Genomic DNA, 27,836 nt, shown 5'->3' with positions numbered 1-27,836 from the left:
GTCAGGCTAGTGGAATTATGTTCTCTGGTGGAATTATGTTTAGTAGATGCTACAGCTTAGGGCAATGAAAGTAACGAGTCCGTAAGTGAACGATAAAACACAGTATATGGTGAAACGCTCTTGTAGATGAAATTCCTGTATTTGTTCATCTCGTGATGGGGAAAGAATATTGTTTCCATGTGTGGTGACCAGACCTAACGGCTTGCTCAGTGGGTGTCTTGGCATCCGCAAAAGCTGTGAGATACGGATAGACCCACAGGCATTCGGGTCATGTACCGGTGCCAATTGGGACATCCCCTAGCAACATTGACATTTGGAGAAGGGCTATGGGATCACTGATTTGAAACAGGGGAATCGTCATGATACCAAATCTAAGGTACAGCTGGTGTTACCGTCCATGGGTGATCTTAGGCTTACAACAGCGACGTCATGTGATAGAAGAGAAAACTGCAGATCTAGTGTTCGGATAGCGGTAATACTGTTAAAAAAATCAGCTGCGTACTACTCAAAATCATCCGAGACAGAACTAGACAATCTCTCCATTTTGTTGTTATTTCTTTATTTTCTAGACGACTCGAAGCCCATTTCAACTTAATTTCATACCCCCGTCCCATCCCAATTTTAACACACATGGTTTCCATCTCAAACCCTACATATAAAGTGATACAAATTATACATGTGCACACAAATCATGACCAAGATACTATTATAATGAGGAGACTTACAGTACCTTCATTTGACATATCTAAAACCAAGAGTATATTTCATTTGCTCGAAATCCAATCTTTAGGCATACCTTAAAGCATGCGTAAAGATTGAGTTTATCCTTGTTAAAAAAAAACGCAACATTTACGCATGCTTCAGGTATGCTTAAAGGTTGTATTTTTGTTGTTACTCTGTGGACTACTTCTACCGCTCCAAGGCCGCCCATCTAAGTTCGGCGTCACTGGTCCGACCTATGACGCAACACGCCAGCCTCACTCCCGCGTTCCCGTCCACTGGACTCATGTCATGGTCACCGTGACCGTAGTCGTCCTCATTTGCATGTATCTGTGTACAGGTTAGAAACAGATATGTAGACAATGGAAATGGCAATACGTCACGGTCAACCAGTTTTACATTGCTTCAAAGCTAATACTCTGTCTGTTGTTACAAGAAAGACGGACGCTACAATCAATACGCACACACAGGTCATATAAGTTTATTGAGATTACTATTTGATTAGACTTAAAACTTATAGAAATAGTGACGTTTTCAGCGTATGCAGATTTAATCAAATTGAAAACAGTCACAATTGGAGCTAATTCCCTTTATTCCAGTACCGTAAGGAATTAATCGTGCCAAATTTCAGCTTTCAGTCGCCCTTTAAGAATTAGGAGTCCTTAAGATCACGCAAACGATGGATCATTCTTTCTGACGAAGACTAGAGACCTAAACTTTTGGGCCGTAAAATTTCGTGCAGCATAATAACAAAAAATGATTTTCTACGTTGTTTAGAAGGCAGATTTGTATTTGAGGATGCTAGATAAAATTGCTGGAAAAGTAATGTTAATACTGACCACTATGGACCTTCCCAGTATAGAGTAGGGTCCCAGCAGGGAGGCATCCTCTACTTCCAACAGCATCATCACACGACCCAGCTCGTCACAGTCAAGGTTTCCTAGGTCACCAACTTTCCTGCACGATGATGATGTGTCAATCAATCAATCAACCAATCAATCAATCACTATCTATCAATCAATAGGTGCAATTCAAACTAAATGTATTCACTACGTCGATGTAGGTCAGATATTCAGGTAGTTAGAATAACGCAAGATAACAGTTGCTCAAGCAACTACATAGATCTGAAAACGGTCAGGCATGTCAGCTCTCGGACAGCATCCTCTGTCTTTTATCAGTGACTGAACCAGAATTTGGAGTTCACCAGTTATTTATCCAAAACTCTGCATTGATATTTCATATGGTGCAGACAATCTTAAGATGGTTCAATTGAAGACGACGTCAATACAATTACAAGGCTGTATGCTGATAAGTCAATTAGCTCCTGTTGTATGAGTACAGGAGCTAATGTATGTTGTATCACGGGGGTGGCACGGCTGGGTACCAGCAGCCGGAAAGTTCGACACGTCGGCCTCCTTTCCTGTTGAGAGTGGATGTATTCACTGATCTGGTAGGTGTTGTGTGCGAAAACATGCCCTTTAATCGCACATGGCTCAACACCGATTAACAGCTTTTACTAGTATACAGGTAGATTCAAAGATCAAAGTTCAGCCCCTGACCTTTCTGTTGTGTTCAACCCGCCATGTGAGTTGTTGAAGGGGTCATAGATCGGCCCGGCGGTGTCACAGCCCATGCTGAGGTCACCGTCCGTATGGATATGGAACCCGTGGACGGGGTCACGTGCGTCAAACCCCACAAGGTCAACCAGTACCTCGATATTGCCGCCCGTCAGCTGACGTCATATTTGAAAAAAAAAACGGTTTCATACAAAATGTGCCTTAAAATTTTATCAACGTCTATGCTTCCGCAACTCATGCCGCTTTCTTTTCTGCATGCGCAGTGCGTATTAGCTAAATGCTTTTTCAATGAGGGACCAAGGATAAAACCTGGACAAACAATGGTGTAAAGCCAATAGCTATCGAAAGAGGGCGCTGTTGAATTTACCTTTTGCCTGATGTCTATGTGACCGTTGATGCCGACCTGGTCCTCCAAGAAGTTGGGCCGCATGTGACAGTGTCCGTACGTGTAGCCACTTTCTACGGAAAGAAGAGGGGGGTGGGCACATGTATTTCAAACTGGAGGTTAGTCGCGAACATTTGTACTGAGTGTAAATGAATACCACTGAAAAGCAAAGAGGAAAAGACTATCTATTTGCAAAATGATATGTACAAATAAAAGACCACACTTTTGCTTTGCCAGTTGCCACAATACATTGAAAACAACGACGAAGCATGAACATAAAAAAACCCAACCTTTTAACGGATGCTAGACATATTTCTCCCGTGGGGCAAATCTACTTGTAAAGTAATAACGGTCCGACTACGTGAATCTTGCCAGAGCGCGAACTCTTCAACATACTTTGGGACAAAGGTCCTGCGTTTGAATCCCCTAACATACCCCGTTGACGTTGTGCCCTTGGGGGAGGCAATTTACATGAATTTCCGCACTTCATTCAGGTGGAAATGAGTACCTAGCTTCGGTTAGGGACGTTCTTTAGATAAGACGTTGAATTGAGGTCCCGGGTTGAGGAGAGCCACACCTGAGCAGGTTTAAGAACTCACCACATTCATCTAAGATTAGGGGTCCTTACCGGTGTGAGTGGATCAAATAAGTCCGGCCGGATATGAAGCTGGTAGTATTCAGTACAAACTTGGTGTACTAGTATTACACCATGAGGAGGTTAACCGGGTATGCAATACAAACAAAGAGACAAACCTGCACATATCGGACAACACTCGCCCTTGGGGATGACCTGATCTTCCTCAGGACACGACAGGTCTTCCCGGTCTACACAATTACATTCTCGAGTCTTAAAAGAAAGGGGAGGAGAAGATCACAAACAAGCAGATGAGCAACATTGGTGTCTATAACTTTCTTAAAACAATTTACTCTCCTTAGTCTGAGTCAAAGCATTTGAAAGAAAGGTAACGCAAGATATGAAACTGTTTTGTTTTCTTGTTAGTGCTGGAAAAGAAACCTTTCACAAAAGCCATTTCGCATATTTGAATCTCGAAAGCAAGGACTAGGGATTACTACATGTATTGGAATACACTCTTCAGCAGATAGCCAGCCAATGAGCAAAACTAGCCGTAGCGACTGATATTATCACACTACGTTACACATGTGTACTTCAATATGATTAGAACTTGTTCCATGCAAAAAAACATATCCCGATAAAGGTACCGCAACAAGTTCCTTGAATTCCCACAAACCTGTATATATTCCAGTCTGGCCTCCTCGCTAGACATTTTCTCCAGGAACTTCCACAGCATGGTGACGTTCTCCCGCAGGCGGATAAACCTGGTCATCTCTACAAACGCCTCCTCACTTTCGAACTGATGACCGATGACCTCTGAGGGGCAGATGGGAAACACATGATTTTTAATTCTTTTATGATATGAATAATATAAAATGATATTTCCTTTTCACAGAACTTGACGAAAATAGTTAAGTAAAAACATACATATTTAATTAAGTCATTCGAGTGGCATAACAAAATAGTTTGATGCACACTTTATGAATGAATTAATGAATGAACTTTATTGCCTGACGGGTGTACATGGTACAATGTATGGCAAGAAAAAAAAGCAATCAACACCATAATTCTCGCCTATTCTAATCATTATGACTATGGGAATATGGGCCGAATGGCAGATTGACATTGTGTATGTCAAACGTTTATATCTGTTATAATCAAGGAGGTTAGAAAATAGATTTTTGACTATGCTATAATATAGTCTCTCTTTTGTAAAACGCTACAAATGCATTGGACGTAGATATGGACATAACACGAGAAATCACACTTAGCTTTGACAATGGTGTTTAACAAGCCAAATAAGTTTGTAAGCGTTACAGATTTTAGTTCATAACAGTAAGAGAGAAAATTATTTTACTTACGCTCAACCCATGTTCTGTTGTATGTGTTCACCCTTGACCCCTGACCTTGACTAGTTTGAGACGCCGTCAGCGGCAAAGGACGCGGATTTCTCAATCGTGCCAACTTCCCCCGACTCTCTGAACCTTCGACACTCGGCCGGCGGCTGGCTGAACCAGCAACCGGTAACTTGGTCACTCCTGTCCGTCCAATCAAACTAGAAGCTCGGTGTCTAGTGTCATAGTCCGATCCTCTTTGCGAGCTTGGCGAGCCTTGTCCTGGTTGGCTGGGATTCCTCGAACCTGATTGGCTGGGATAACCGGGCCCTTGTTGGCTGTAGCTAGGCACCGGGTAGGGGTATCCCGGCTGGTTATGCTGATTGGCTGCGTACGAGGTGTATGGCACTGCTTGATTTGCATAACTCGGCATCGGGTTGGAAAGCGGTGGCAGGCGGTTGTCTTGTGAGTATGACGTGTACCGTTGGTAAGGGTAGGAAGGGCCTTTAGTTTGCTGAAAAAGCAACAATTGATGTGGTAAAGCTAAGGTTGCATGCTACATGCTGTATATGTTTATGGAATGGGATATGTAAAATGAATGTTTCCCGTGAATAAATGCCCGTCAACTTAATTGCCTCAGACCGTCCACATGCAGAAATCACTGGCCTGTCCCTTTGTTACAGTCCTTGGCTCAAATTTCTTCAATTTTACCTTCTTTAAATACTCTAATCCTGAAAAGAAATTTACATAACAGTAATCAAGTTTAAAAACGACAAAGTCGTGTCTAACCTGTTGTTGATGTTGTCTCTGTTGCTCCTGCAGTTGTTGTTGTTGCTGTAGCTGTTGTTGTTGCTGTAGTTGTTGTTGTTGAGGGTTGCTACATTGTCTACAGCTGAGACGACATTTCTTGAGCATGTACCCTGGATTGATGTTGCAGTGCCCTCTCTCTGCCCACGAAGGGCAATATCTACTCTCATCCACACAATCTGCAGGGAACAAAAAGATCGCTAGGAGTCGTGGTTGACGTACATCGTTAGCTTCGTCATCAATAATACAAGGCCAATGTGTTTCCATTTTATATCTGTCAAAAAGAGAATTATGATTTTGTACTCATTTGATCGTCTTTTCTATCAAGATTGCTATGGTCAACCACTGATATTCCTGGCGGTCTTAAACACATATAACTTGTATTTGAATGAATCTGGCAGCATATCATGTATTTTTGACCCACACACCACCAAGACCAATATCTAGACCGGCTGATAATTCGTCACTCTTTACACTTGACGCTCCAAGTGTCCAAGGTCAAAGCACTACTTCCTGTGGACTTAGACTTCAAAGACTGAGTCTTCACTTGAACCAAGGCGGAGGGTTATTTATCGTCACTGGCGATCGCTGATGACCTATGGTCTTACTGAAACAGACATGCGCAGTGATGATTTTGGCCCACCTCTTGGACAACGAGATCATTTCACAAATCTTTTGATATCTTGACTTCTTTTTTCCAATTTGACTAACCTGGAACCTACCACTTATTTCAAGGATCCGGGATCATTCAATTGAAGATAACTGTTTTCCGTTAGATGAAAAAAAGCCTTACGCTTTATTTGATTGGATAAAATCATATACACAATAAGCAGGCCAAAACAAACCAATGAAAATTGAGTAGTTTTTGATGGTATCAAATCCAAGCATAAAACAAAAGAAATGAAATAGAAAGGAGGAAATCATATCCAAGAGCATCATTGTATTCATCTAGGATAAATCATGCCCCACAGATCACTAAAAAAATGATAGATTGGCCAAATAGATATTAAACATACAAAAGGAGTTAGCTAGCCAGGGAGTACAGTTTGCGACCTAGGTTCTCTGGCTAACTCCTCTGGTATGTTATCCGTCTTTTTGGACAATTTCTAGATTTTCTTCTGACGACCTGTGGAGCCTGGTAGAGGCTACTACTAGCCATACATATTTGGGTGAGGGCGAGCCCCATAGACCCTGTTCAGAACCCATTGTAAATACAGGGCCCAAAGATAGGAAAGGATACCATGCTAACTTGTTTGTACCCGCCGTTTAGCATCTATGTCTATTAGACCGAACATACATGACAAAGTGGTGCAACATGTGTAACCTGAAAGGACATACCGTGTAAACAAATAAAATGGCGGACTGTTAAAGGTCACGACCGGTCAGGTTCAGGTCAATGTGAGGGCGAGTGCACGTGTCAACAGGTCAGGTTCGGGTCAATGCGAGGGCGAGTGCACGTGTCACGACTGGTTTATTTGTACATCAGGTATGGATGCCAGGATTGACCTTCACCTGACCTTCACACCACCACTACATTTTGTTGAACGTCAGATCAAATTTCTCGCTCGTCCAATGACAGGCTGGGTCTCTCTAGGCTTGTAAAAGATCGTTATTTAAATGATGATTTGGAACTCATTCCAGATATATTGTGCTGTTGTCATTGATAGTAAAGCATTCTATATGCATTCATTCGTTCGTTCATTGATAGACTTGATAAACACATGGAACATCACCCAGTAGTCTACAACTACAAAGCATTAGACTGCCCTCATAAGCCTGGAATCATGATCCAGTAAACGGATGAGCGGCCTAATTTGGAATATGTCACCTTCCTACCTGGCCGAAAGGATCTACTCTACTCTACCCTACTCTGTTGGTTTATTCGACGTTCATTCATTCGCTCATTCATTACTTTCTTTCGTTCTTTCATTCGTTCGACGTTCATTTATTCATTCGTTTGACGTTCATTCCTTCATTTCTTCATTCAACGCTCATTCATTCATTCCTTCATTTCAAAATCATTTCATTTATACATTCGTTCCTTCGACGTTTATTCATTCGTTCGTTCGTTTAACGCTTATTCATACCTTCATTTCACGATAATTTCATTCGTTCATTCGTTTCTTCGACTTTTATTCATATCATATATTTCAGGCGTCTTTTCTTGTATTCATTTATTCATTCATTTATTTCTTGAAGTTTGTAATGGCTCTATGCAGTGTTGATTGAGCAATTTGACTAGACCCTTGATCCAATTTCATTTTTTCTGGACACAGCTTTGACCAATTCACCACTATCAAGTTGTGATGGCCGTTTTATGTAAGGCGGAAAGAGGCCAGGATCAGAAGCTAATGTGTAGCCATGCGTTTTACCACTGGTCCCAGCGGTCTTTAACAAGAAACAAAATTGTTACCAGCAGTCCATTCCTGACCCCGTGACCCCATTTTCTTCCATTTGACCTTCAAAGAAGGACATGTCCCTAGTTTATACCTATTTACCGATTTAAAAGGCTATGAAAATTGTATAGTCTTAACTCTTAATTGTGTGTCACTGTTGGTCTATTATATTAAATCGTAGTTTTGAAATATGAAAATTCTACCATCACAGACAGCACTTTCCATGTGTTCTATGACCTCATTTTCATTCCTTGACCTTGCTGTAACGTTAGAGGTCAAGTTCAGATAAAATGGCGGGGGTGTGAGATCAACGGGCCAGACGACATGACAGGATGTGATTTATCGTCTGAATGAGATGACCTTGAAGTAGAGGTCAAGGTCATGGGAAGAAAAACATTACCATAAACGGTTCTACCCTAGTTTGACCAACAACAGACACTATCTTTTACACTTTTCTGCAATGTGTGTCTACTAGAATATAAAACCCTGAAGCTAATTTTGGATGAACGTTAATTTGAGTAGATACAGTAAACATGGAGGAAATCAGTTTTAAATCGGTTATTGGATCCACGATCCAAGCAATGTTGTGATCACCATGAGGGACCATCCTCACACACCGTGAAACACACACACACACACACACACACACACACACACACACACACACACACACACACACACACACACACACACACACAGGGAAATACGAAAAATACGATTAACTTTTTATTCCTATTCTACGTCTTTTTCAAGTCACAAGATAGTGCCAGGGTTGCAAACGACATATACCAAAGTCAAACCGGTTCTAACCGGTAACAGGTGGTAATACGGAGTTCCATTTGTTTGAACAGTGTACTGAACACTGAATTTCTGATCCCTTAAACTCCAAAGCAAAACAGATCCTACACGTGCTAGTCGTGAACTCCTTGTCTACACACTATATATAACGTATATATGGTGCACGGAATTTGATACTCTTTGGCTGTAACCATCGTTAACTATGCAAGTATTGAAGAAGGAAAGAAACATCTGACTTCTAGCTATGCTAGTACTGTATTCTCATCGGAAGTGTGACCTAGAGCACAAATGCTCTAAAAAAATGTCGACAATGCGACGGATGGAAGGGTTGCATGCTGTGCACATTTTCACCCCAAGCAAATGTCACAGGTAGAGCCAAACCGTGCTAATTTAGAGTACATATACCACACTGTGTGACTGATGTTGCGGACTATATTCCTGTGGCGTTGCTGTCCTCGGTTGAACTAATTTACTTCATTTCATTTCTCTTTCTTTAAAGTAGAAATTTATAAAGTGAAACATTTTACACTATACGAAATCTGACCTTTAATCACACGTAAATCATTCGCAAACCATACGTTTATGAAAACCGCTTAAATGCTTAAAGGCGTGCTTAAAGGCTGTGTTTTGTGCAGTGTTAGATATGGCCAAAATTACATCTTCGACTTTTGCATCCACGGGAGTGGAGAGCACAGCACACAGTACGAAGTGACGAAGGTCAATCAGTGGGGGAGGGGGGGGGGGGCAAAACTTGCCTTCAAAGTCACGAGCTTTAGAATTCTCAACACCTTATCATTCACGCATCGATAATACTAACATATGAGAATGATTAGCACAATTGATCTGCCTTCAAAGTCTTGGCAAGTTGATCAATCGATTTAATTACTTATTTTACCACACAGTTAGAACAATTGCCACTATCAAACATAAGAAGAAACTGTGGTTTTGGTACTAGGAAGTCAGTTTCAAGAGCAACTATTTTATTTTCAACTAAACACAGCGTGTCTTTGTACGCGTTATCTCTCTTATAGGTCTTATGGATGGCAAATATTACCATACGGCAAGAAAGCACATTTCTGTCATCATAAGAGATAGACTAAACAGTTAAGTCAATATATATCATCTTGTGAACAGCACGCGTACACACAAGCACTGTTGTCCGAATGCTGTTTAATATCAAAGTGGCATATCGTGATCACATATTTTCAGTTTGTCTCGTGGCATATCAAAGCTAATACAAACCAGACAGTAATATGAACGGTGACTAAGTGCTATTTCTACCCCCGTCCCTTTTCCAATATCAAATACAGGCTTAAGTGCTTTCTATCAGACCACCTACGTTTTGAACATAAGACATGGCTACGTACTAAGGGTCATATCCAGTAATGGAAGCTGATCTGTCTATGGCTATGGCTATTGAAATCTCGAACTTGCTGACTTTGAGCAGCGCTCCGCTAACAGTAAGATTAGAATCAGTGCCCACCCTCTAGAAATAGAATAAAAGCCAATGTATGAAACTACTTGTGTCGGAGAGGATTTGCAAAGACTGTCCCTCTAATGCAATGGAAGACGAAAGTCATTTTATATCTAATTGTTCATTTCATGATGATGAAGAATCATTTAACGTTACTAACATGTCCAGTAAGCACGTATGTAGTGTCCAAAATACATTCTAACTATTCCTAACCATGAGACAATTCTACTACAGTATTAAAATCAATTAACCCACATATCACAGAATTAAGAAGTGGGTAAATTCGACTTCCCCTGCCTCAAAAGAATAAGTAAAATGTAACGAAACCATCTCGGTGTATATCTTAAAATGTAGACACTATAAGCGCTAGTTCTTATGACTGTATCTATCCCTATATCTTTGTTACAGTACATGGTCTTCGAACATGTATTTGCAGTGAACTTACACTACTAAAATTGCTAGTTGGTGTTCTGTGCAAGAAAATGCCAAGGTTATCCAGAATACCATAGGTTTCCTAATAGATGATCTGGCATGTGATAAAGTTATTGGCACTGTGACATCACTCAGCGGGGGTCATCCGGGGTCTTCGCGCCAAAGCATGTCGGGAGGTTATCGCAAGGCACCATGGTCATAAATCTTTCACTGCGCGGTTACTCGTACTTGGCACTCTCTCAAACGGATCAGGTTGTTTCAATGTAGTTATCTCTCTTTAATTCCTGAAGGTTTCTTGTCAGATTTCACTTCTTATGATAAATCAAGTGTCAGTGCATCGTCTTTGTTTATTTTCTAGCACCATATCGTTCAGATGTTTAAAAAAAAGAAATATTTGGAATACGGTGATGTACTGGGAAAAGCTTTTAAAGCAAGACCATGGCATGTCCAGGAACAAAGATACGAAAAACGGAAGTTGTGCTGCAGTTCCAAGGTCGGCCACCAAGAGGCCGAAAAATCGACCTGGATTTCAGTGTCTATAACACCTACCAAGAGACCAAATATCGTCGAATTCCATCCAAAGGCTCTTAAGATATTCTGCCGGGCACGCAAGCAAGCACACTGAAAAACTGGCGAAAACCATACCTCCATTTTTTCATGGAGGTAACTATCAAAAATATACCTGCGTTGAAGAGGTCGTGTACCACATGGTGTTGTATTTGGCCCTACTTAGAGGGGAAATTCCGCAAAGCACTGGGAACAAATTCTCAGGTCAAGAATCCAACGAAAACCTGGAAATCTCGTCGCTTTGTCCATCACAATCTCTTAGGTCGTGTCAAGCCGAATATCATGCCGTCAACTGGTGTAAATTGTACCTCGAACTGAGTCACAAAATGGGCCTTTTCCCACCACCTCATGATCTCTCTACTTCATCAAATTATTCTACAGACCTAGACTGTAAGGTGTAGCCTAGCTGTCCTTGCATTTTGTGCACACTCGTACAAAACCACAACCTAACAATACATGTTTTCTAAATTACACTGCAGATAATAAATACCACGCGATCCCCAATTTGATTAAGATTGCTGGTTTAAAGTTCTGGTCATTTTTGCAAAAAAAACGTCGGGCATGCAAGTGGAGCAAAATAATCCATTTAGATGTCATTACAGAGACGGGGGACGCCACAAACTTCCTGCAATTTATGATCCACCGCTCACCAAATCACGTCTTCTATCTGTATAACGTGATATTACAGATTCTGAAGCAGTGGATTGCACATTCATTAACACGTACTAGAGTTGGACGTCAGTCAAAAATTTGGCTATGTCGAATTTTCATGTTGGAAATTTCAGATCAACTTTGCTCTAGAAAGACATGTGGTTTGTATTTTGTTCTATTTACAAGTTTCTACTTCGGACGGACATACAGCCAAGGCTTCAAATCAGTCAAATTAAGGTCGAAAGTGTGGCATTTGTCAAAAACACATGTGTAGCACCGACAGCTATCTAAGGAACTACAACCCGTGCCGATAGCGTGACAAATATGAGATCAAAACACAAACAGCTAAGTATTGAGGATTCGAACCCTCAACCCCTGATCCTATACAGGACACCACATCATACCACGTCTTATAAACGTTCCATTTAAAACACTGCAACCCCTGCCGAAAGCGTGACAAATATGAGATCAGAACACCAACAGCTACGCATTAGGATTTGAACCCTGAACCCTCTAATCCTATACAGGACATCACATCGCACCACAGCTTATAAACGTTCCATTTAGAAAACGGCAACCCCTGCAGTCAGCGTGACAAATAGTCAGAACACCATGCCAACAGCTGACCATTAGGATTCGAACCCCAACACCCTGATCCACGCCATGTCTTAAACGTTCCATTTGGAAGACTTCAACTCCTGCCACTAGCATGACAAATGCTAGCATTCGAACCCCCAACCCCTCGATCTTCATAATGCGGGACATCACACGCTGTAATACTCCTGACACATGTGTTTGTCTTTCCACGCGCATGACCCTGTGATCTTTTCGTCACCTAGTACAACTTTCGCCTCACCCCTGCGACCTGCACCTAAAACCTCTTGGTCATCATTAACCCCAATACACCTCAAACGGCAGGTAGAATTCCAGCCTGAAATGAGTGTCTTATGGAATCAGCTGTTTAATGAATAAGTACAGACTGTGGGTGATAACATGTTAAAGGAGTCCTAAACTCCGGAAGGTGGAGTTATTTTCCAATTGATAATGTATCAATAAATACAAAATCAGCCAATTTTTTTACAGAATTCCATTTTGGAGAATCACGCAACGTGTGTTTTGTAAAACAATATGATCCTCACTAACCCCATGCAGACCCTACACATGTATTCCATATACGTATATACACTTCCTTCATCGTGAATATTTTCGGCAAAACGAGGGACGATAAGCACAACAAGAAGTCCAGTTGTTAATAAGTATAAAATAATTCGCCCCTGAAATTCTTTCTGCAATGCAAATTATGTCCGGCCTTGTCAGACACATTGTATTCAGCCATAGGCTGAGGTTGTATCATTTAACAATAGCAGATTTCACACGTGTACTTGCAGTAATCACTCTAAGCAACCATATGGTAACTTCCTGTATCTCTAGATGTGTGATATATGACTAGTAACGTTAGTTGTAGCGAGCCTAGTCAAAATGAGACGACTGCATTAACTACTAGCGCCTGGTTTGAGTTAGACAGTAGTTGTGTTTCACTCTGAATATTGGCTGGAGATACGAAAAAATAACAAAGCTTCAAAACGACTATAACTGACATATGTCACTATGTGTTACTCCAAACAGGTCGTCATAGGGTACTGGTCATGGTATGGTTTATGCCTTTACAAATAAGTAGCTTTTGTATACAGTTTGAAGGACGTACCTTCACAAAGGTTTATCAGGTCTTTACTTAATTTCTATGTCAGTGTCACTCACTCACCCACTCACTGGCTCACTTGCTCACTCGCTCAGTTCCTTATTCACCCACCCATTTTCTCCTTAACTCATTCATTCACTCACCGTTATATGACAATGCCTTTTCTTCCTTTCAGGTTTAAAGTTGGCACAAATTGTCGTGCCCCTTGAAGTTCTGTATATTGTTCTGCTTACACTACACTGCTTTATTTTCACAATTTATTTCTGAACGTTGCAACTGTGCTTTTTATGATTTCCTGGCTTAACCAAAATATCTTCCTGTCGTCAGTAGCTGTATCTTTTCCCATAACCTTTTTGTGTGTGTTTTAACAAGATTTAAAGACCAAGAATAGAATGACATTTCCACTTTAATTCAAACCGGCTCTCCGTTCGCCCGAACCCTGAAAACTATAGCCTGGATGCCAAACTGTTTCCATGGCCTACACATGGCAACTCCTCGGCTCCAAGAACAACAAGCCCCGCCCCAAAGAAAGTCTACAACAGAGCCCCCCCCCCCCCCTCCCCTTCCCACATTTCAACACCCACCTACCTACCCCTGGACTTAGACCTGGAGAAACTCACGATAGATATCATGGAGATCGGTAGCCTGGATGCCAGACTGTTTCCAGGGCCTACATATAGGCAAACTCCTCAGAACTAACCTCCCCCAAGGAAATTTACAACAGACCCCCTGAGTTTGACTTTCGATAGATATTAAAGAGATCGGTAGCCTGGATGCCAGAGCATACACAGGCCAACTCCTCGGCTCTAGGGCCAACATGCCCCCAAGGATATTTACAACAGTCCCCCTGAGTTAGACTCCGTACGATAGATATTATAGGGATCGGGGTTTGGCATCCAGACTAAGATCGGAGGTCCAGGCTGGAACCTTCTGAGCGAATACAGTGTTTTACTTCAGTGCTCTCCGACAAACGTCGTCTTATCAAACTCTAATTTGCAAACCCCCGGGAGGAGATTATGTTGTTAGCATTGGCAGACATTCGTGCTGCGGGGAGGCTCTTGGCAACAGTAAAAAGAAGATTTAATGTGACTTGTCACGGTCTCACTCACTGATGCAGTCTCTTTACTTATCTATCAGAACCATGCGGGCATTTCGAGAGCAGTTGATAGTATGCCAGCAATTTAGCATGAAAGTTCATACGAGTTTGAAAACTACATAGTGAAAATTGAACGAAACTCCAACTCAAAGAATTTGACTCAACGGATTTTTCGACCGAATCACACACTCTTCTACAGTTATCTGACCCAAGCGCTGTAGACAATTGATTTTTACGCAAGTGTGACGTCATTACTGGGTCAAAGTTTATCGGAAGTTGATATCGCCCCCGTCTCGGTTCGGCCCAAATTCCGAAAACAAAATTCTTTGAGGAAGAGTATTGTTCGATTTTCTTCAAGTATGCCAGCATCTTAAAATTGGTATAGACTTGCTCTTAGATCCCATTGCATGATGGGAGACCTGGGGCACTATGGGTAGCTCAGGGGCTAAACAACATCATTGCCATGGCAACGCGTACGCTGTCTATGTCGTCATGATAATGACAGAGAAAGTAATATTCTTGTCTTTTTTTCAGATTTGAGTTGCAGAAAACTTGAAATGAATTGAAATTTGGTTTTGTCACGCTTTTCTGCAAGACGATTCTTTCCTTTATCCCTGTGCCAAGTGCAAAGCAGCCCATGTGCCAGATAAATCAAAAGTTGACAAAGGCCGTCAGATTAGTTGTCATAACCTTCAAGCAGATATGCTGCGTCGGTCTGCTTTTGTACGTCCTTTGGTGGAGCTTTACGTGTCTTTCAAGTAGTGACATAAGACAAGGCGTCCAGTGAACAAAAGCACAACTTGAAATACTCGCCTCATCTCATGTACCCCTAAGTCTAACTATTTGACCGTTGGAGCACCACAAAAGATCTGACAACCGGTTTTCTCCACCCTTCTTGGTTTACTTAGTACCAAGCCAGTCCTCTGATATTATCCACCTACCCCTCTTTCTTCCTCCCGAAATACAGGAAAGAAAAATCAAACACAGAAAAACGAGAAGCCAAAGCCATACTGAAGAACATCTGCTTAGAGATTAGGTTGTTTGTTGTTTGAACTTTTTCTCTGATCCAAAGCAGATTTGAGTCGAGTCAGTGATACGGCTATATTGTGATTACCTTATCCGCATGGTGCCCTCCGAAACCAGCCTCGTGCATGGCAATGCTGTGCTTCGAACAGTCTCCAACTGAACAAGGTCACATACACATTGTCTTTCCAACACCTACCCACATACCAAATATCATCGTAATACATCCAGAGGTTCTTGAATTATGCTGACTACAAAAAAACGGAAACACAAACACACAGATAGACAGACAGACACACAGACACACCCAAAACTTTATCTCCATTTTTCACGAAGCCATGATAGACCACATTATACGAAACGGCTGTGCAGTAGACTGTGAGAAGGCCAAGGTCATAGACAGAAGTTGACAAGAAACGCAAACGTTGCATTGCCCCTTGAAATGATCTGATTAAGCAATCAACACAGGGAGGTTATATTGTAACAAGATTGGCAACATAAAAAGATGTTGCCATGGCGACGGTGGTCTCTGTTAACGTTTTCGTTTTTAGCCCACATGCAAATAAGGACCTCGCATAAATCATACCAGTCGATCACCTTCTCTACCAAAATAACACATTCCAGTTGTCCAATGTATGAAAATCTTGTTTTCACAAAAAAAGATATCGTACCATTTCCTCAAAAATTATGTAAATGAGGCCCTCTTTGCAAGATTTGTGTCTAATAGTGGCCACATTTACTTAACTTCCAAATGGTGCAAAAATGAAATCCCCCTCATTTACCACTACGGATTTATAGTATTTTGTCATTAATTATGCAAATTAAATATCAATATGCATAATTGATATCAATCGATAGTTATCTCTTTCTCAGTTATATATGTCATGTGTTTGATAGTCCTATGATAGAATTCAGCTGATTTATTAACTGTCCTCATTAATTATGCAAATCAGATATTGATTTGCATAATTGGCATATGATTATGTAAATCATCCCTTGAGCTATCTACACACCAAAAATTATGATGATCCATCGTCCCCTTGCGTTATTCTCTTTCAAAATTTGGGTCAAAAACAGCTCCTGCAGTTCCAAAAAAAGCCGCTAGGGGGTCCAAATCTACAGGACATATTTTCCTAACAAAGAGCTATCCACCACTTAAAAATCATGACTATAGCATGTTCAGAAGAGGAGCTTTGAAAAGTGAAGGTTCCCCTGCAGTACCATAGAAAGCCACTAGGGAGCCCAAAATCCAATCATTACAAAGTCTCCCACAGACCTACCCACCTACAAAATATGAAGACAATACATCCAGGCATTCTTGAGTTATCGTCCCATGGACTTTCACATTCCTGTACAATTCCTAGAATTCTTGCAATCTGCACACAATATAGTAAAAATTTGGCTCGCCCCTGAGGCGTTGCCAAAAAAAAGAAGAAGACTGCAAGCAGGACATGGGTCAAGGGAGCTACATGGAGCAGAAAATCTACGCTAGCCATGAACCGTGATGAGGGGGAGGGGATACAGACTTAGTCACGTTCGGGACCGCAGTCTTCCCGCTGCACGCCCTCTAGCATGCAGTGGTAAGTAGACCAAGTCATTATTACCCCGTAGAAAGTAGCAGAAAGAGTACCAAAACGTCTGCAGGATAAACCATTTGGGTTCTGCAATAAGGAACTTTATCATCGATCCCAGACAAGACGTTTTGTCTGGATTTGTGTTATCTGTGAAAGGCTGTTCTTTGTATAAATGAGGACATTTAAAACCAAAATAGCGACAATTGTATATGTTTCTGATTATCGCTGGGATTTACACCTGTATCAAGCATGTAATAAACCCGCGGCCATGCTGTACCGTGTAATCTTTTGACAAAGGTTGTAGCAAAAACATTGGCAACGGATCAACACATCACAGATCTTTGTGGCCCTTGTTCTTCAGGTGTGACGCCAAATTTCTGCCCCGCCTGATTTCTGCTTCGCAGTGTAATACGCGTGCGTGGAGTTAGGGTTAGGGTTGGGGATACATTTAGGGTTAGGGCTAGGGTTTTATACCACGCCAGAAGAGAGACACACTTTTCTTACCTCAGTGACCGCCATTTTGAATTTTTTTGCAATGACCAGTAGTCCAGTACTATCGAATGGCTACTATCCAAAGAAACGACGGACTGTTGTGCTTTTTTTCAGCCAACACTATGGCTTATCGAGTTTTCCTTGGCCCCAGGACACCACCATCCCCAATTTCCTGTACTTAGTTCCCATTTACTTGACTCGATGCCTAACAGTGTTTAGGTATTTATTTGGCAGGGGCAGTAATTTGGCTTCACGCCGGACACAAATTGCAAATTGCAGGTGGTTGCGTGCTTGATTTATGGAAAGTTCTATGAGCCATAACTACGTCCATAAGTTCATTATAGTCAACTTCCTATAGTCACTAGCCTGAACCTTGACTTTTTCCCAATTTTAGATTAATCTGAAACGTAAATGCATCTGTTATTTTGCATGCCGATTATTGTTGATCTAATGCCAATCATTATTGATTTGATGCCGATCATTGTTGTTCTGGTGACAATTATTGTTGTTCTGATGCCAATCATTGTTCGTTCTGATGCCAATCATTTCTCGTTCTCTAGAAGAAACAAGATACCAGAAGACAAACCATAACTGATATAATGCTTTATGCTGCCTTTAGGAAACTATAATCCATTTGTGTTCAAGTGATGATCTACTGTATAAGCTTTGTCAGGTTACAAGAACAGCATACTTGTTTTAAACCAGCCCCCAAAACTTAACGGATGAGATACTAGCTAAGGATACACTATCGGTGTGGCCACTGAGGCAGAGTCGATTGAACTGATATACACATACTTCACTCTGCATCGCGGTATTTCACAAACCTTGGCTAAACTTCAATACTTACTGTAGGGCGTGCAGAGGGCGTTCTGGGCGGCTGTGTGTGTAGCAGGGGCACGCGAGTACGTGCCGGCAATACTGACAAGTTTTACCGCTGCCTAGAATTAGCCTCCACCAGGCCTTCTTATGGGCGTAGGGATCGTAGAATTCGGCAAGAGTAGAGTCAGTCCATGGTAAGGTCAATATTTCACCCGCTTTCTCTGCTTGCAAATGAAAACCTCTGGTGTCCAAACGTCCATGGCATATATTCTCCCTATAGCTGGCGTAAGTAGTCTGTAAAAGAGTAGCTATAGCCTAGGCCTAGGATAATCTCCAAACTAACCAGGTATCCAGTCTATCGTCGTACGGCCAGGCTATCTTCGGCCAAAGTTTCTTCGGGGCAGACGGAGCTATCTGCCGCCTGGGTGATCTATTGCACCCGGTGGTTGTTTTACGCGGTAGGAGTATAATTATAAGTTAATTGGCCAATAAGTTAACCGTCCTACCGGTGCAAAAGATAACCCCGGCGGCCGAAAGCCCCTTCTGCCCCGAAGAGAGCCTGGCTAAACCACGTTAGACTGGATGCCAGGTTATTTCCAAGCAGGTGCACTATCCGGCCCAATCTCAGTGTTTTACATGTGGTTTTGTGGTATTTAGTACATCATTTTAGTGTGCCCTTTTTCCCACAGAAACATGGACTACCAGAATGAGGTATAAAAATCCTTTAAAAATTCGCGTAAAATACAAACGCCAACCCTGTATCTGCTTGGAGATTGGCCAATGAGATACGTGTAGTTTATAGGGCATTTCAAAGTTGTCTGAGAGGGCAATATATCTTTCAGTTGAAGGATGGGGTTTTTACCTTGGGTGGTCGGGGTCTAGTCATTTTGGGCAAGTCTTAGTAGACTGTCTAACGAGACGACTTGGAGGATTTACTTCTTGTCTTAGTGTGGCCGTGCGTCTTAATTTTGTAGCCTTGGTTTCACAAGGAGCCGTTTGTTCATGTGAAATCAAAATACTGTTAACTTCAAGATCCCCTTTTGCGCAAATGAACGTTGAAACAAATAACTATTGTGGTGAGTAACGAAACACAGTTTTAGCAACGAAAAGTGTACAGCCTCAAATAAGCTTAAGAACTACTACACCGGGTAGAGTTTAGGGTCTTGTACGGTCGGATGGAAGTTACTGTAGCGTTGTAACCATGACTGAAGAATGTGTATACTTACAGCGACTGTCGGTATCGTAGCTGTAGGTAGGACTGTTGTAGGGATAGTTGTAGTGTTGAGCTCTACAAGTCTCTAGGATGAGCCAAATCAGCCACTTGCTGCAAAGCCTCGCCATAACGTTGCCAACTCGGCACCAACCCAAACCACACGGAAACTTCGACCGGGGGAAACGTTGAGGACACAAACGCTCGAAGTCTTGATCTAGCGGAGTCGGCTGGCAACCAGCCTAGTTTTTGTTCTCCTTTCCTTCACATGAGACACACACGTGATAGAAATTAGCCGGCCGCAAGCTGGACTTAGAGCCGTCTCAGTGGTAGGCTTGGGATTGAGAAAAAACTTGGCTACTCCGCAAAGGATCGGTGTCTGAAGATGAACTAGACTTCCACAAGAGAGACGGAAGTCGTATCCTCGGTAGATATCTCACCGCCAGTGACAGGTTCGTAGTTCGCAGACTAGTGGGATCTTCGCAGTGACAGTGATTAAGGAAGAGATGACACACTCCTATCCTGTCACAGGCACGTGGACCGTCCTCCGGGATTCCTGCGGTGACCCTTATTAGCAGAAGAAACGAATGAGAGAAGCAGAAAAAGGATGAGTGTAAATTTGAACGGAGTATCAGCTACCAGTCCGTGGCTGTATGTGTCCGTGGCTGAACTGATAGTCCGACCAAGTTCTGCGGAAGTTGCACGAGTTCATATAATTATACAGGGCCATGTTAATTCGATTACATGGATGCCATCCTTTCCATAAAAAAGTTTTCGACCAAACTGTAAATCCTACAAATGAGCAAATATATGACGTAAATTGCAAGAAGAATATAGGAAAACGGATGCTAATGTCGAAGAATGCCAAAGTCAATTCCGAAGAAGAAGAATATGTGTTAAAACGAAGATGAAAAATCTATTGTTCGTCATACCTTACTCTATGTGCGCCCAAAATAGTTACTCAAGCAACTGGATATAATGTTGAAACAGTCAGACGTTTCAGACAGCATCCGCTGTCTTTCGTCAGTGACTAAGGATAGGACTGGGAAACCAGGTTTTATACCAAAACTCTGAATAGATTAAGATTAATTCAAGACTCTATGTGTTTGGTCATTTGTCCAACCTTCCTGACCATTTAGATTTCACAATGAAGGCAATGGTTTGTTTCGTACGCTCGCATCAGTTAAGATGCCATCCATATAATTGAATCAACATGGCCTAAATCTTGTGTGTGGTGGGATGAGTTCGGGTTTCAAGGGCCTGTGTGGGAGATAGAGTCTTACCAAGGCCAAGAGGTCGACAATGACCCTATGTATTGTCACGTGTGCTGGCTGTTTCCAATGTTATTTTGCCGTCTTGGAGCAAATGGGGACTGAGCGATTATGCACGGTGTTCAATACGAATCTTTCAAAGCAGTAAATTGTGGCCGTAGTAGACTGTGCTGGTCATTGTAAGTTCTAATGGAGACGTACAGCTGGAAATGCTCTAACAATAAGTAACTAGGTAACGTTGCAACTTCTAGCATCACCAACAATACAATGAGAAACATTCTGATGTGTTAGACGCGTCTATACGTAGTAGAACGATCGAAATTAAACAGGTGGGTTTTGCGCTGAGCATTCACTGTTTACTCACACAAGTGGGTAGCTCACTGGGTCGCGCCTGCTTGCGCCTGTTTGCGAAAGACATTCGCACACGGCGCGAACCATGTGCCAAACGACGCCAGTTTGTCGCCAATCGGCGCCTATTTGTAACCTGAAATGGCGATTTTTTTTTTTTTAGTTTCAAAAATTCGCAATTGCCAATAGGCGCCAACATGCACGTGTTGCCTGGGAAATGTCCAAAGTATGAAAATATCGGAATTTAAAGTACCGTATGTATTTGTATGTAGTGCGCTCTCCAGTCAGACAACTTTCAACTCTTCCTTGGTGAGTAATACGTGTTTGGGACAGGACAGATGTCTTCAGCCACAAACATAACAACCCCAGGAGAACTTCAAGGATCTCACGATCCCCTGAAGTGGCCCTCTCTCTGTTTATCCGAACGTGACACCCTAACGATGGAGCCAGAATAAATCAGTAGCTGACAGAAGCGCGAAATCACGTGCGAACGTGTTGAAAAGATCTAACCCCCCCCCCCCTCCCTCTCCCTGGACCCGCGGCACGCTGGCGGCGTCGCTGCGGTCGATCAAATTGGCAAAACACTCAACGAATGTCATCGAAAAAATCGAGTCTTTTTTCAGCTTTGTGTGTTTTGTTGTCTTTTTGGTCATACTTGTACGTTTTGAATGATATCCCCATTATAAAGTCAAGGGTAACACAAATCCAGTTTATCCTACCTCCCTCGCTCGCTCTCTTGTTCTTTCCCGTCTTTTCCTCCATTCTGTCCTCTTCATCATTTTCTTTTCCTGTGCTCGTCTCTTTCTGTTTTACAAGCACAGCCAATCTGTGTTTTGTTGCTGAAAAAAATAAGATTACAAAAACTTGAAGCAATCTCTAGACTATATTATGAAATGAACCAGATTACAAATGTCACAGTTACCGTCATTTAGTACAACTTCTCCCAACACTTTTCAGGGCTCGAAATTCATTGTTGGGAATAAGTGCACTGGCCATGGTGCACCTAACCTGAAAATTTAGGTACACAGAAAGAATTTTGGGTACACAACATAAAATAGAGTAGAATGTCACCAAAATGTACTTACAAACCCTTAGTGCCTCTCTAAGAACTTTCGTCTGTAGTTCTATAGCTAACTTCAAAATTCTAAACAAGTAATACATGAAACAAAGTAAAACAAAGTCAAATTTCTATTTTTCCGATTCTTAAATTCCAAGAATATTTTGCATACTAGTGTACAATAGTAAGTGTACAATAGTACCTTCCATATAGCCTACAAAAATATAGTAGGTGCACTGGTGCATCCACAGTCAAAAATTAGGTGCACAGCTCCAATGTTGGATGCACAAAAGCATCCAGTGTTTCGAGCCCTGCTTTCTTTCCTCAAAAGACTCAAATCCACCTTAGGCAACCCCATATGGTTTCTCTAAAAATGTCAAACATTAGACCGCCAAAATTACACACTCATCATTTAAACACTGGCCTTGGGCATCGAGTTAGTATCGAAGTAAATTGGAACTAAATGCAGGAAATGGGGGGTGAAGGTGCCTTGGGGCCAAGGAAAACTTGATAAGACATAGTGTTGGCTGACATAAGCACAACAGCCCACCGTTTCTTGGCAGTCATTGAACTGATTAGCATTATTGCAAAATTCAAAATGGCGGTCACAGAGGTGCACTGTGGGATAGCGTTTTGAAATATGACCTTGAAGCCTTAACTTTCCTACTTGCCTTTCAATTTTTGGTGACAGACTTCGTCATATGATATGATTTGTAATTGACTTTTAGAAAACACTATATTATTTTTGATGAAAATTATCTTAAATGGAATAAAGAAATTAGAATAATATGTGATACGTGATATTTACGACAAACGTTCAAGTATTAAATTGGTTCAATTAAATTTCTATTGGCTAATTAATTTCATGTAATGTCAACCAGGACATCACACTGTCAAACTCAGGCAACTTTGCTAGTAGCGTTTCTTTTTCTCAGTTGTCTCGTTTTCTTACTTTTCTTCAACCTGTGAAATAAGTAACAGTTGTACAGTGCACTTTAATGTCAACTTGACCGTTGGCGTTGAGTTGAGTCAGAAGTTGTGTAATGTGAACTAAGGTAGCGTAATTCAATAGTCTTCGCAAGTCTTATTTTATTTTTCCATTTGATTTGTTCAAAATGTCGTCTGCTTTCAAGTTTAAGATGTTCTTGAGCGCGAGGCGGCCTTGTTATTGAACTTGACGAGACCTGTGAGACAGGCAAAGCGTCCTGAGCTGACCCGTGACAAGGGCCTTATCCAGGCGCTAACCTGACACTTTCACCACGCTGTCTGAGTTAGACTCTCTCTCGGCAATTCAGCAGAAAAAGGAAGGGTCTAAAGCGGGTATATGCTCCTGTTTGCGACAAAACATTGTGACAACGTTGAGAATTTTCGACAACTAGGGGGGCCAATATAGGAGCCTATTGGCGTCTAATTAGCCTCTAGTTTGCCCCCATTCGCGGCATTTTGCCCATGGCGATCTATTTCTAGCTTTTTTTTAAATCGCAATTTCAGGCGACAAATTGCGACAAGTTGGTGCCTGCTTGCAACCAGTTGGCGAATGTCATTCAGGCGCGGCTCAACGTTTTACGACATTGTATCTTGTTAAAGATAAGTCGACGTTTTCTTGGTGACACCCCTCCTCCTTTAATCAAATGTTTGGGAGAAGAAATTAAAGTTCATGGCCGTCAATTTGTGTGGAGGAACGGACTTTATGACTATGACGGTATGACCAATTAACATGTGTATAGATCGTCCTGTTGTCATCCTATAGATTAGATATAGTACTAAACAGCAATACATTAACTGATACCTGAACATCTGCTGAGAGCGTTTATTTGCGTTCCTTTCCCATGTGAAGGTTTTATAAGATAGAATTTCCGAACTTGTGGACCTTCCTTTGTTTATGTGTCTTTTATAGACAACCGCGAATGAAACTTTACAAGGCCTTGAATTAGATTCAGATTTGGTGCAAGCCTTTCGCTCTGTAGCGGTACTAATAGATTTGTAAGTCTAGAACCTTCTATAGGAGTTGATGTGCAAAACAAACAGCTTATATCAAATCCGACTCTAACGCAGACCCATCGTAAACCTCACTTCAGTAGGGGGTCCATAAAATACACACTGAGTACGTAAACGGTTGAACTCCTGTGATTCTTCATCTTAAATGTCATCGACACAGGAAAGTCAGTCGGTATTAAATGAAAACGTTACGGTTTTGTACCCCCAGTATCTGCTTGACATTCTTGACATTTTGAGAACTAGCTGTCAACGGTAAGAACTTAAAGCACAAAACCACAAAATTTTACGACTAACAGATCTGGCTTTACAACTGTAACAACTTAAAAGATTTGTATCTCTATCCCTATATCAAATGGAATGTTTGAATTTACGATAACACATGTACAAACTCTTACACATCTGTAGTAAAGGGGACAATCTACATCAGGGCGCACCTACCTTCTCTTAGCCGGGACGGGGGTCGGTATCGACTTCCAACAACCTTTGACCTATTGCTGATGTCATGCATGAATAAATCTAACGTGTACAGAGCGATTGGGTCAGAAAGCTTAGCAAGATCGAGCGAATCAGTCGAAAATTCTGCGATTACGTTTTTTCTAGTTGGGGAACAGTTTAATTTTTCATAATCTTATCCATCTGGTTATATTTCACAATGCCACGCGTTCTCTTGCGTACTGTGGTGCAAGAATAGGATCATTCCAGCATGTGGTATACTGATATTACTCCAGATCTCTAGTGGAATTAGATATGACATCTTGTTGCCACAGGGGATCAAAGATAAGTCGTGCCTGGTTTGAGATGCCCCTCCCCCCCCCCCATCCGATAATCTCCAAACAGGTGTCGGGTTCGACTTCTGCAGCATTTTTCCATTGGACATTTCGCCAGAAGAAAAGGTCACAAAAAGACATACGAAAGACATATTAAGGCCGTACATATGTTTAGGATCGGATCCACCTCAGTAATTTTATTACATCTGTGTAGGGTTTTGTTTTCGGTGTGTCTGTTTGTATATTTGTTTACTTGTGTGTCCGTAGCATGTGAATGCCATGCAATATACATGTAGTGGCTGGTTTCCAGGCACGTCACGTCATGGAACATGTATAAGCTGACAGGAAGTTAGCTCAAAGGGCCAACAAAAGGTCCCAGAAAACGTTATCTCAGTTTCTGCTATATGTATGTCCATTGGCCTTATGAGAGTCAGTGGTAAAATAAATTAGACAGAATCCGCGAGAAATTCACATACTCAACAAATATTTCACTGAGGTAAAAGATCTTCACTTTCTTGTTTGCACTGACGTATCTCACTTACAACTGTTTTGGATCAAAATTCAAAACCCATTCCTTTTACAGTACACTACATCATACATCTGCTTGGAGATGCCAGCCCGTCGTATTTTAGTTTATTGGCGGCGTGAGGCCGAGTCCCTCCCGGCGGCGCCACTTCACCCGTGTCCGCACCGCGATCTCGCCCGTCCGCTTGATGTAATCGTTCCCACGTGAAGGTTCAAGACACGGCCACTTGTGTTTGTATACGGCGTTGAACCCGTGTGCATTTAGGGCACTCTACGGACAGGCAACACCTCACACAGCTGGTACTGTACTGTGTCTGTGACTATTAAGTAGGTGAGGCAGTGTGCACTACTTGCCCCGATTCAAATTGTTTTAAACAAGGCTTCTTGGATACTTCATTAGCTATCATACAACCAGTAAGTAGCTAGTCTACAAACCCTAATCTACAAGAGAGCAAACTCTAATCTTAGGAGGAAGTATTGAGACGTTTTACAGCTGCACAGAGAAGAGAGAGAGATGAGAAAGAGAGGGAGAGAGAGAAAGAGAGAGACAGAGACACAGAGACGCAGAGAGAGACAGAGGACAGACACACAGACAGAGAGAGAGACAGGGACAGACGGACAGACAGACGGTCACAGAGAGAGAGTCAAAGAGAGACTTAGAGAGAGAGAAAGAGAGAGAGAGAGACAGACAGAGAGAGACCTTAGAGAGAGACAGACAGACAGACAGACAGGACAGACACAGTGAGAGAGAGACAAAGGACATAACGTTACAGAGAGAGAGAGAGAGATAGATAGAGAGAGAGAGAGAGAGAGAGAGAGAGAGAGAGAGAGAGAGAGAGAGAGAGAGAGAGAGAGAGAGAGAGAGAGAGACATTCATACGTAGAGAGACGGAGAGAGTCTCAGAGACGAAAGAGAGAGATCTGGAGGAGAGATGCATCTGCTTAGAAATTAGGATTTGTTCTCTTGGTGAAAAGAAAAATCGCTTGACTGCCAGCTTATCGCATTTACAACTCAGAAGTTACCCACACGACATAACACCACACTACACAAGGAGACGTAATCTCCTCATCCAAGCTCTGACGATGATTGTTTCAAGGCTGTCACAGTTTCAAAGCTGACCGAGTTTCGCATGACGAGAGAAGAGAAATGTTATACCTTCGAAAAACAGAAACTTTACCTTCGTCAATCTGGGGTCACTTACAGTGATTGACAGGTCAGTAGGGCGAGAGGGGGGCGCGAGGACGTGACATGGCGGGAAAATGTCACGAAATTGACTGGACACGATAAAGCGCGTGTCTCATTGGACTGCGCCTAATTGCGGCAACTTTGCCAATTTTTGCCAATTTTCCCTTCCGGTCACACTGCCGTGCGACGCACGGGTAAAATACGTAACCTCTTCAAAGCAAATAGACACGCCCGGAATGTCACATTCTCAGTTTCGGCTTCAAACCAGATACAGGATAACTTCATTGGAAATCACAGTGTTGCCACTGAATTAGAAACCAATGTACAATGATCAAAATTCATCAAAAAGAGATTTAGCGATTTACTGATTGCGATTTTTTTTTATTTTCAAAAATTCCTAATTTTAGACGACAAATTGGCCCGAGTTTAAGCCACATTGCGAATACCCTTCCTTCGCAATTTGGCGCACTTATGTGTGTCTGTGGTGCGTCGACATAGCATACCATGATTGTCCTTGGTACAATCTAAGGCCAGATTTGAAGAAAAAAAAACACATGTCGTATCCTTACGTTACTGTTGGGAGTCTTGAAATAAGTCACAAACACCGAACGTCGAAATGGCGAACGGCGGCTGGCCGTCGAAGTAGCGAAAGGGCAAATTGCACTTGACATTTAAAAAAAGACTGGAATCATTATCTAGATAGTTATCTCTATTCGTACACCACAGTTTGCGTCCTTGTGCTTTTCAGACAGTGGCAAGTTCTGTAAATTTCCAGGGACGTGCTGTTTGGGCTTACACAGACCTAGACTAGATACCGCCTGTCATAGATGGCCACGCTTGACTTGCGGGGTTATTCAGGTCGGCTACAGAGGTCGGCAGGACTAGGACAGACGTGTGCAATCACGCTGTCTACTACAACTAACGCTGATTGGTCATCAGTCATGATCATGTCAAGCTGTAGCTACAGTCAACAGGAATGAAGACTAAGCAAAGGGACGAACGAACGAACGAAAGAATGAATGAGTGAGTGAGTGAGTGAGTGAGTGAGTGAGTGAGT

General features: G+C 42.0%; 1 protein-coding gene across 1 annotated transcript; it reads right to left on the bottom strand.

Moving 5' to 3' along the window:
• Positions 1-633: 633 nt before the first annotated feature.
• Positions 634-20,189, bottom strand: LOC136425777 (uncharacterized). Its single transcript, XM_066414723.1, has 9 exons — positions 19,645-20,189; positions 5,380-5,576; positions 4,618-5,104; positions 3,933-4,072; positions 3,436-3,529; positions 2,665-2,756; positions 2,280-2,452; positions 1,560-1,677; positions 634-1,050 (listed from the first exon to the last, which is right to left on the bottom strand). Exons 1-9 carry the CDS (start codon positions 19,757-19,759, stop codon positions 910-912), a joined length of 1,557 nt encoding a protein of 518 aa, XP_066270820.1. The 5' UTR covers positions 19,760-20,189; the 3' UTR covers positions 634-909.
• Positions 20,190-27,836: the final 7,647 nt, after the last annotated feature.

This window comes from Branchiostoma lanceolatum, chromosome 19 (assembly GCF_035083965.1).
Source record: "Branchiostoma lanceolatum isolate klBraLanc5 chromosome 19, klBraLanc5.hap2, whole genome shotgun sequence".
NCBI classification, from domain to species: domain Eukaryota; kingdom Metazoa; phylum Chordata; class Leptocardii; order Amphioxiformes; family Branchiostomatidae; genus Branchiostoma; species Branchiostoma lanceolatum.
The sequence above is the reverse complement of the archived record's forward strand: the minus strand, read 5'-3'. Positions and strand labels throughout refer to the sequence as shown.

Coding starts and splice junctions, on each gene's coding strand:
- LOC136425777 (XM_066414723.1), bottom strand. CDS start 19,759: ATGGCGAGGCTTTGCAGCAAGTGGCTGATTTGGCTCATCCTAGAGACT. Junction 4,073..4,617: donor CAACAGAACATGGGTTGAGC/GTAAGTAAAATA, acceptor TCTGCCCCTCAG/AGGTCATCGGTCATCAGTTC. Junction 1,678..2,279: donor GGGTTGAACACAACAGAAAG/GTCAGGGGCTGA, acceptor ATCATCGTGCAG/GAAAGTTGGTGACCTAGGAA.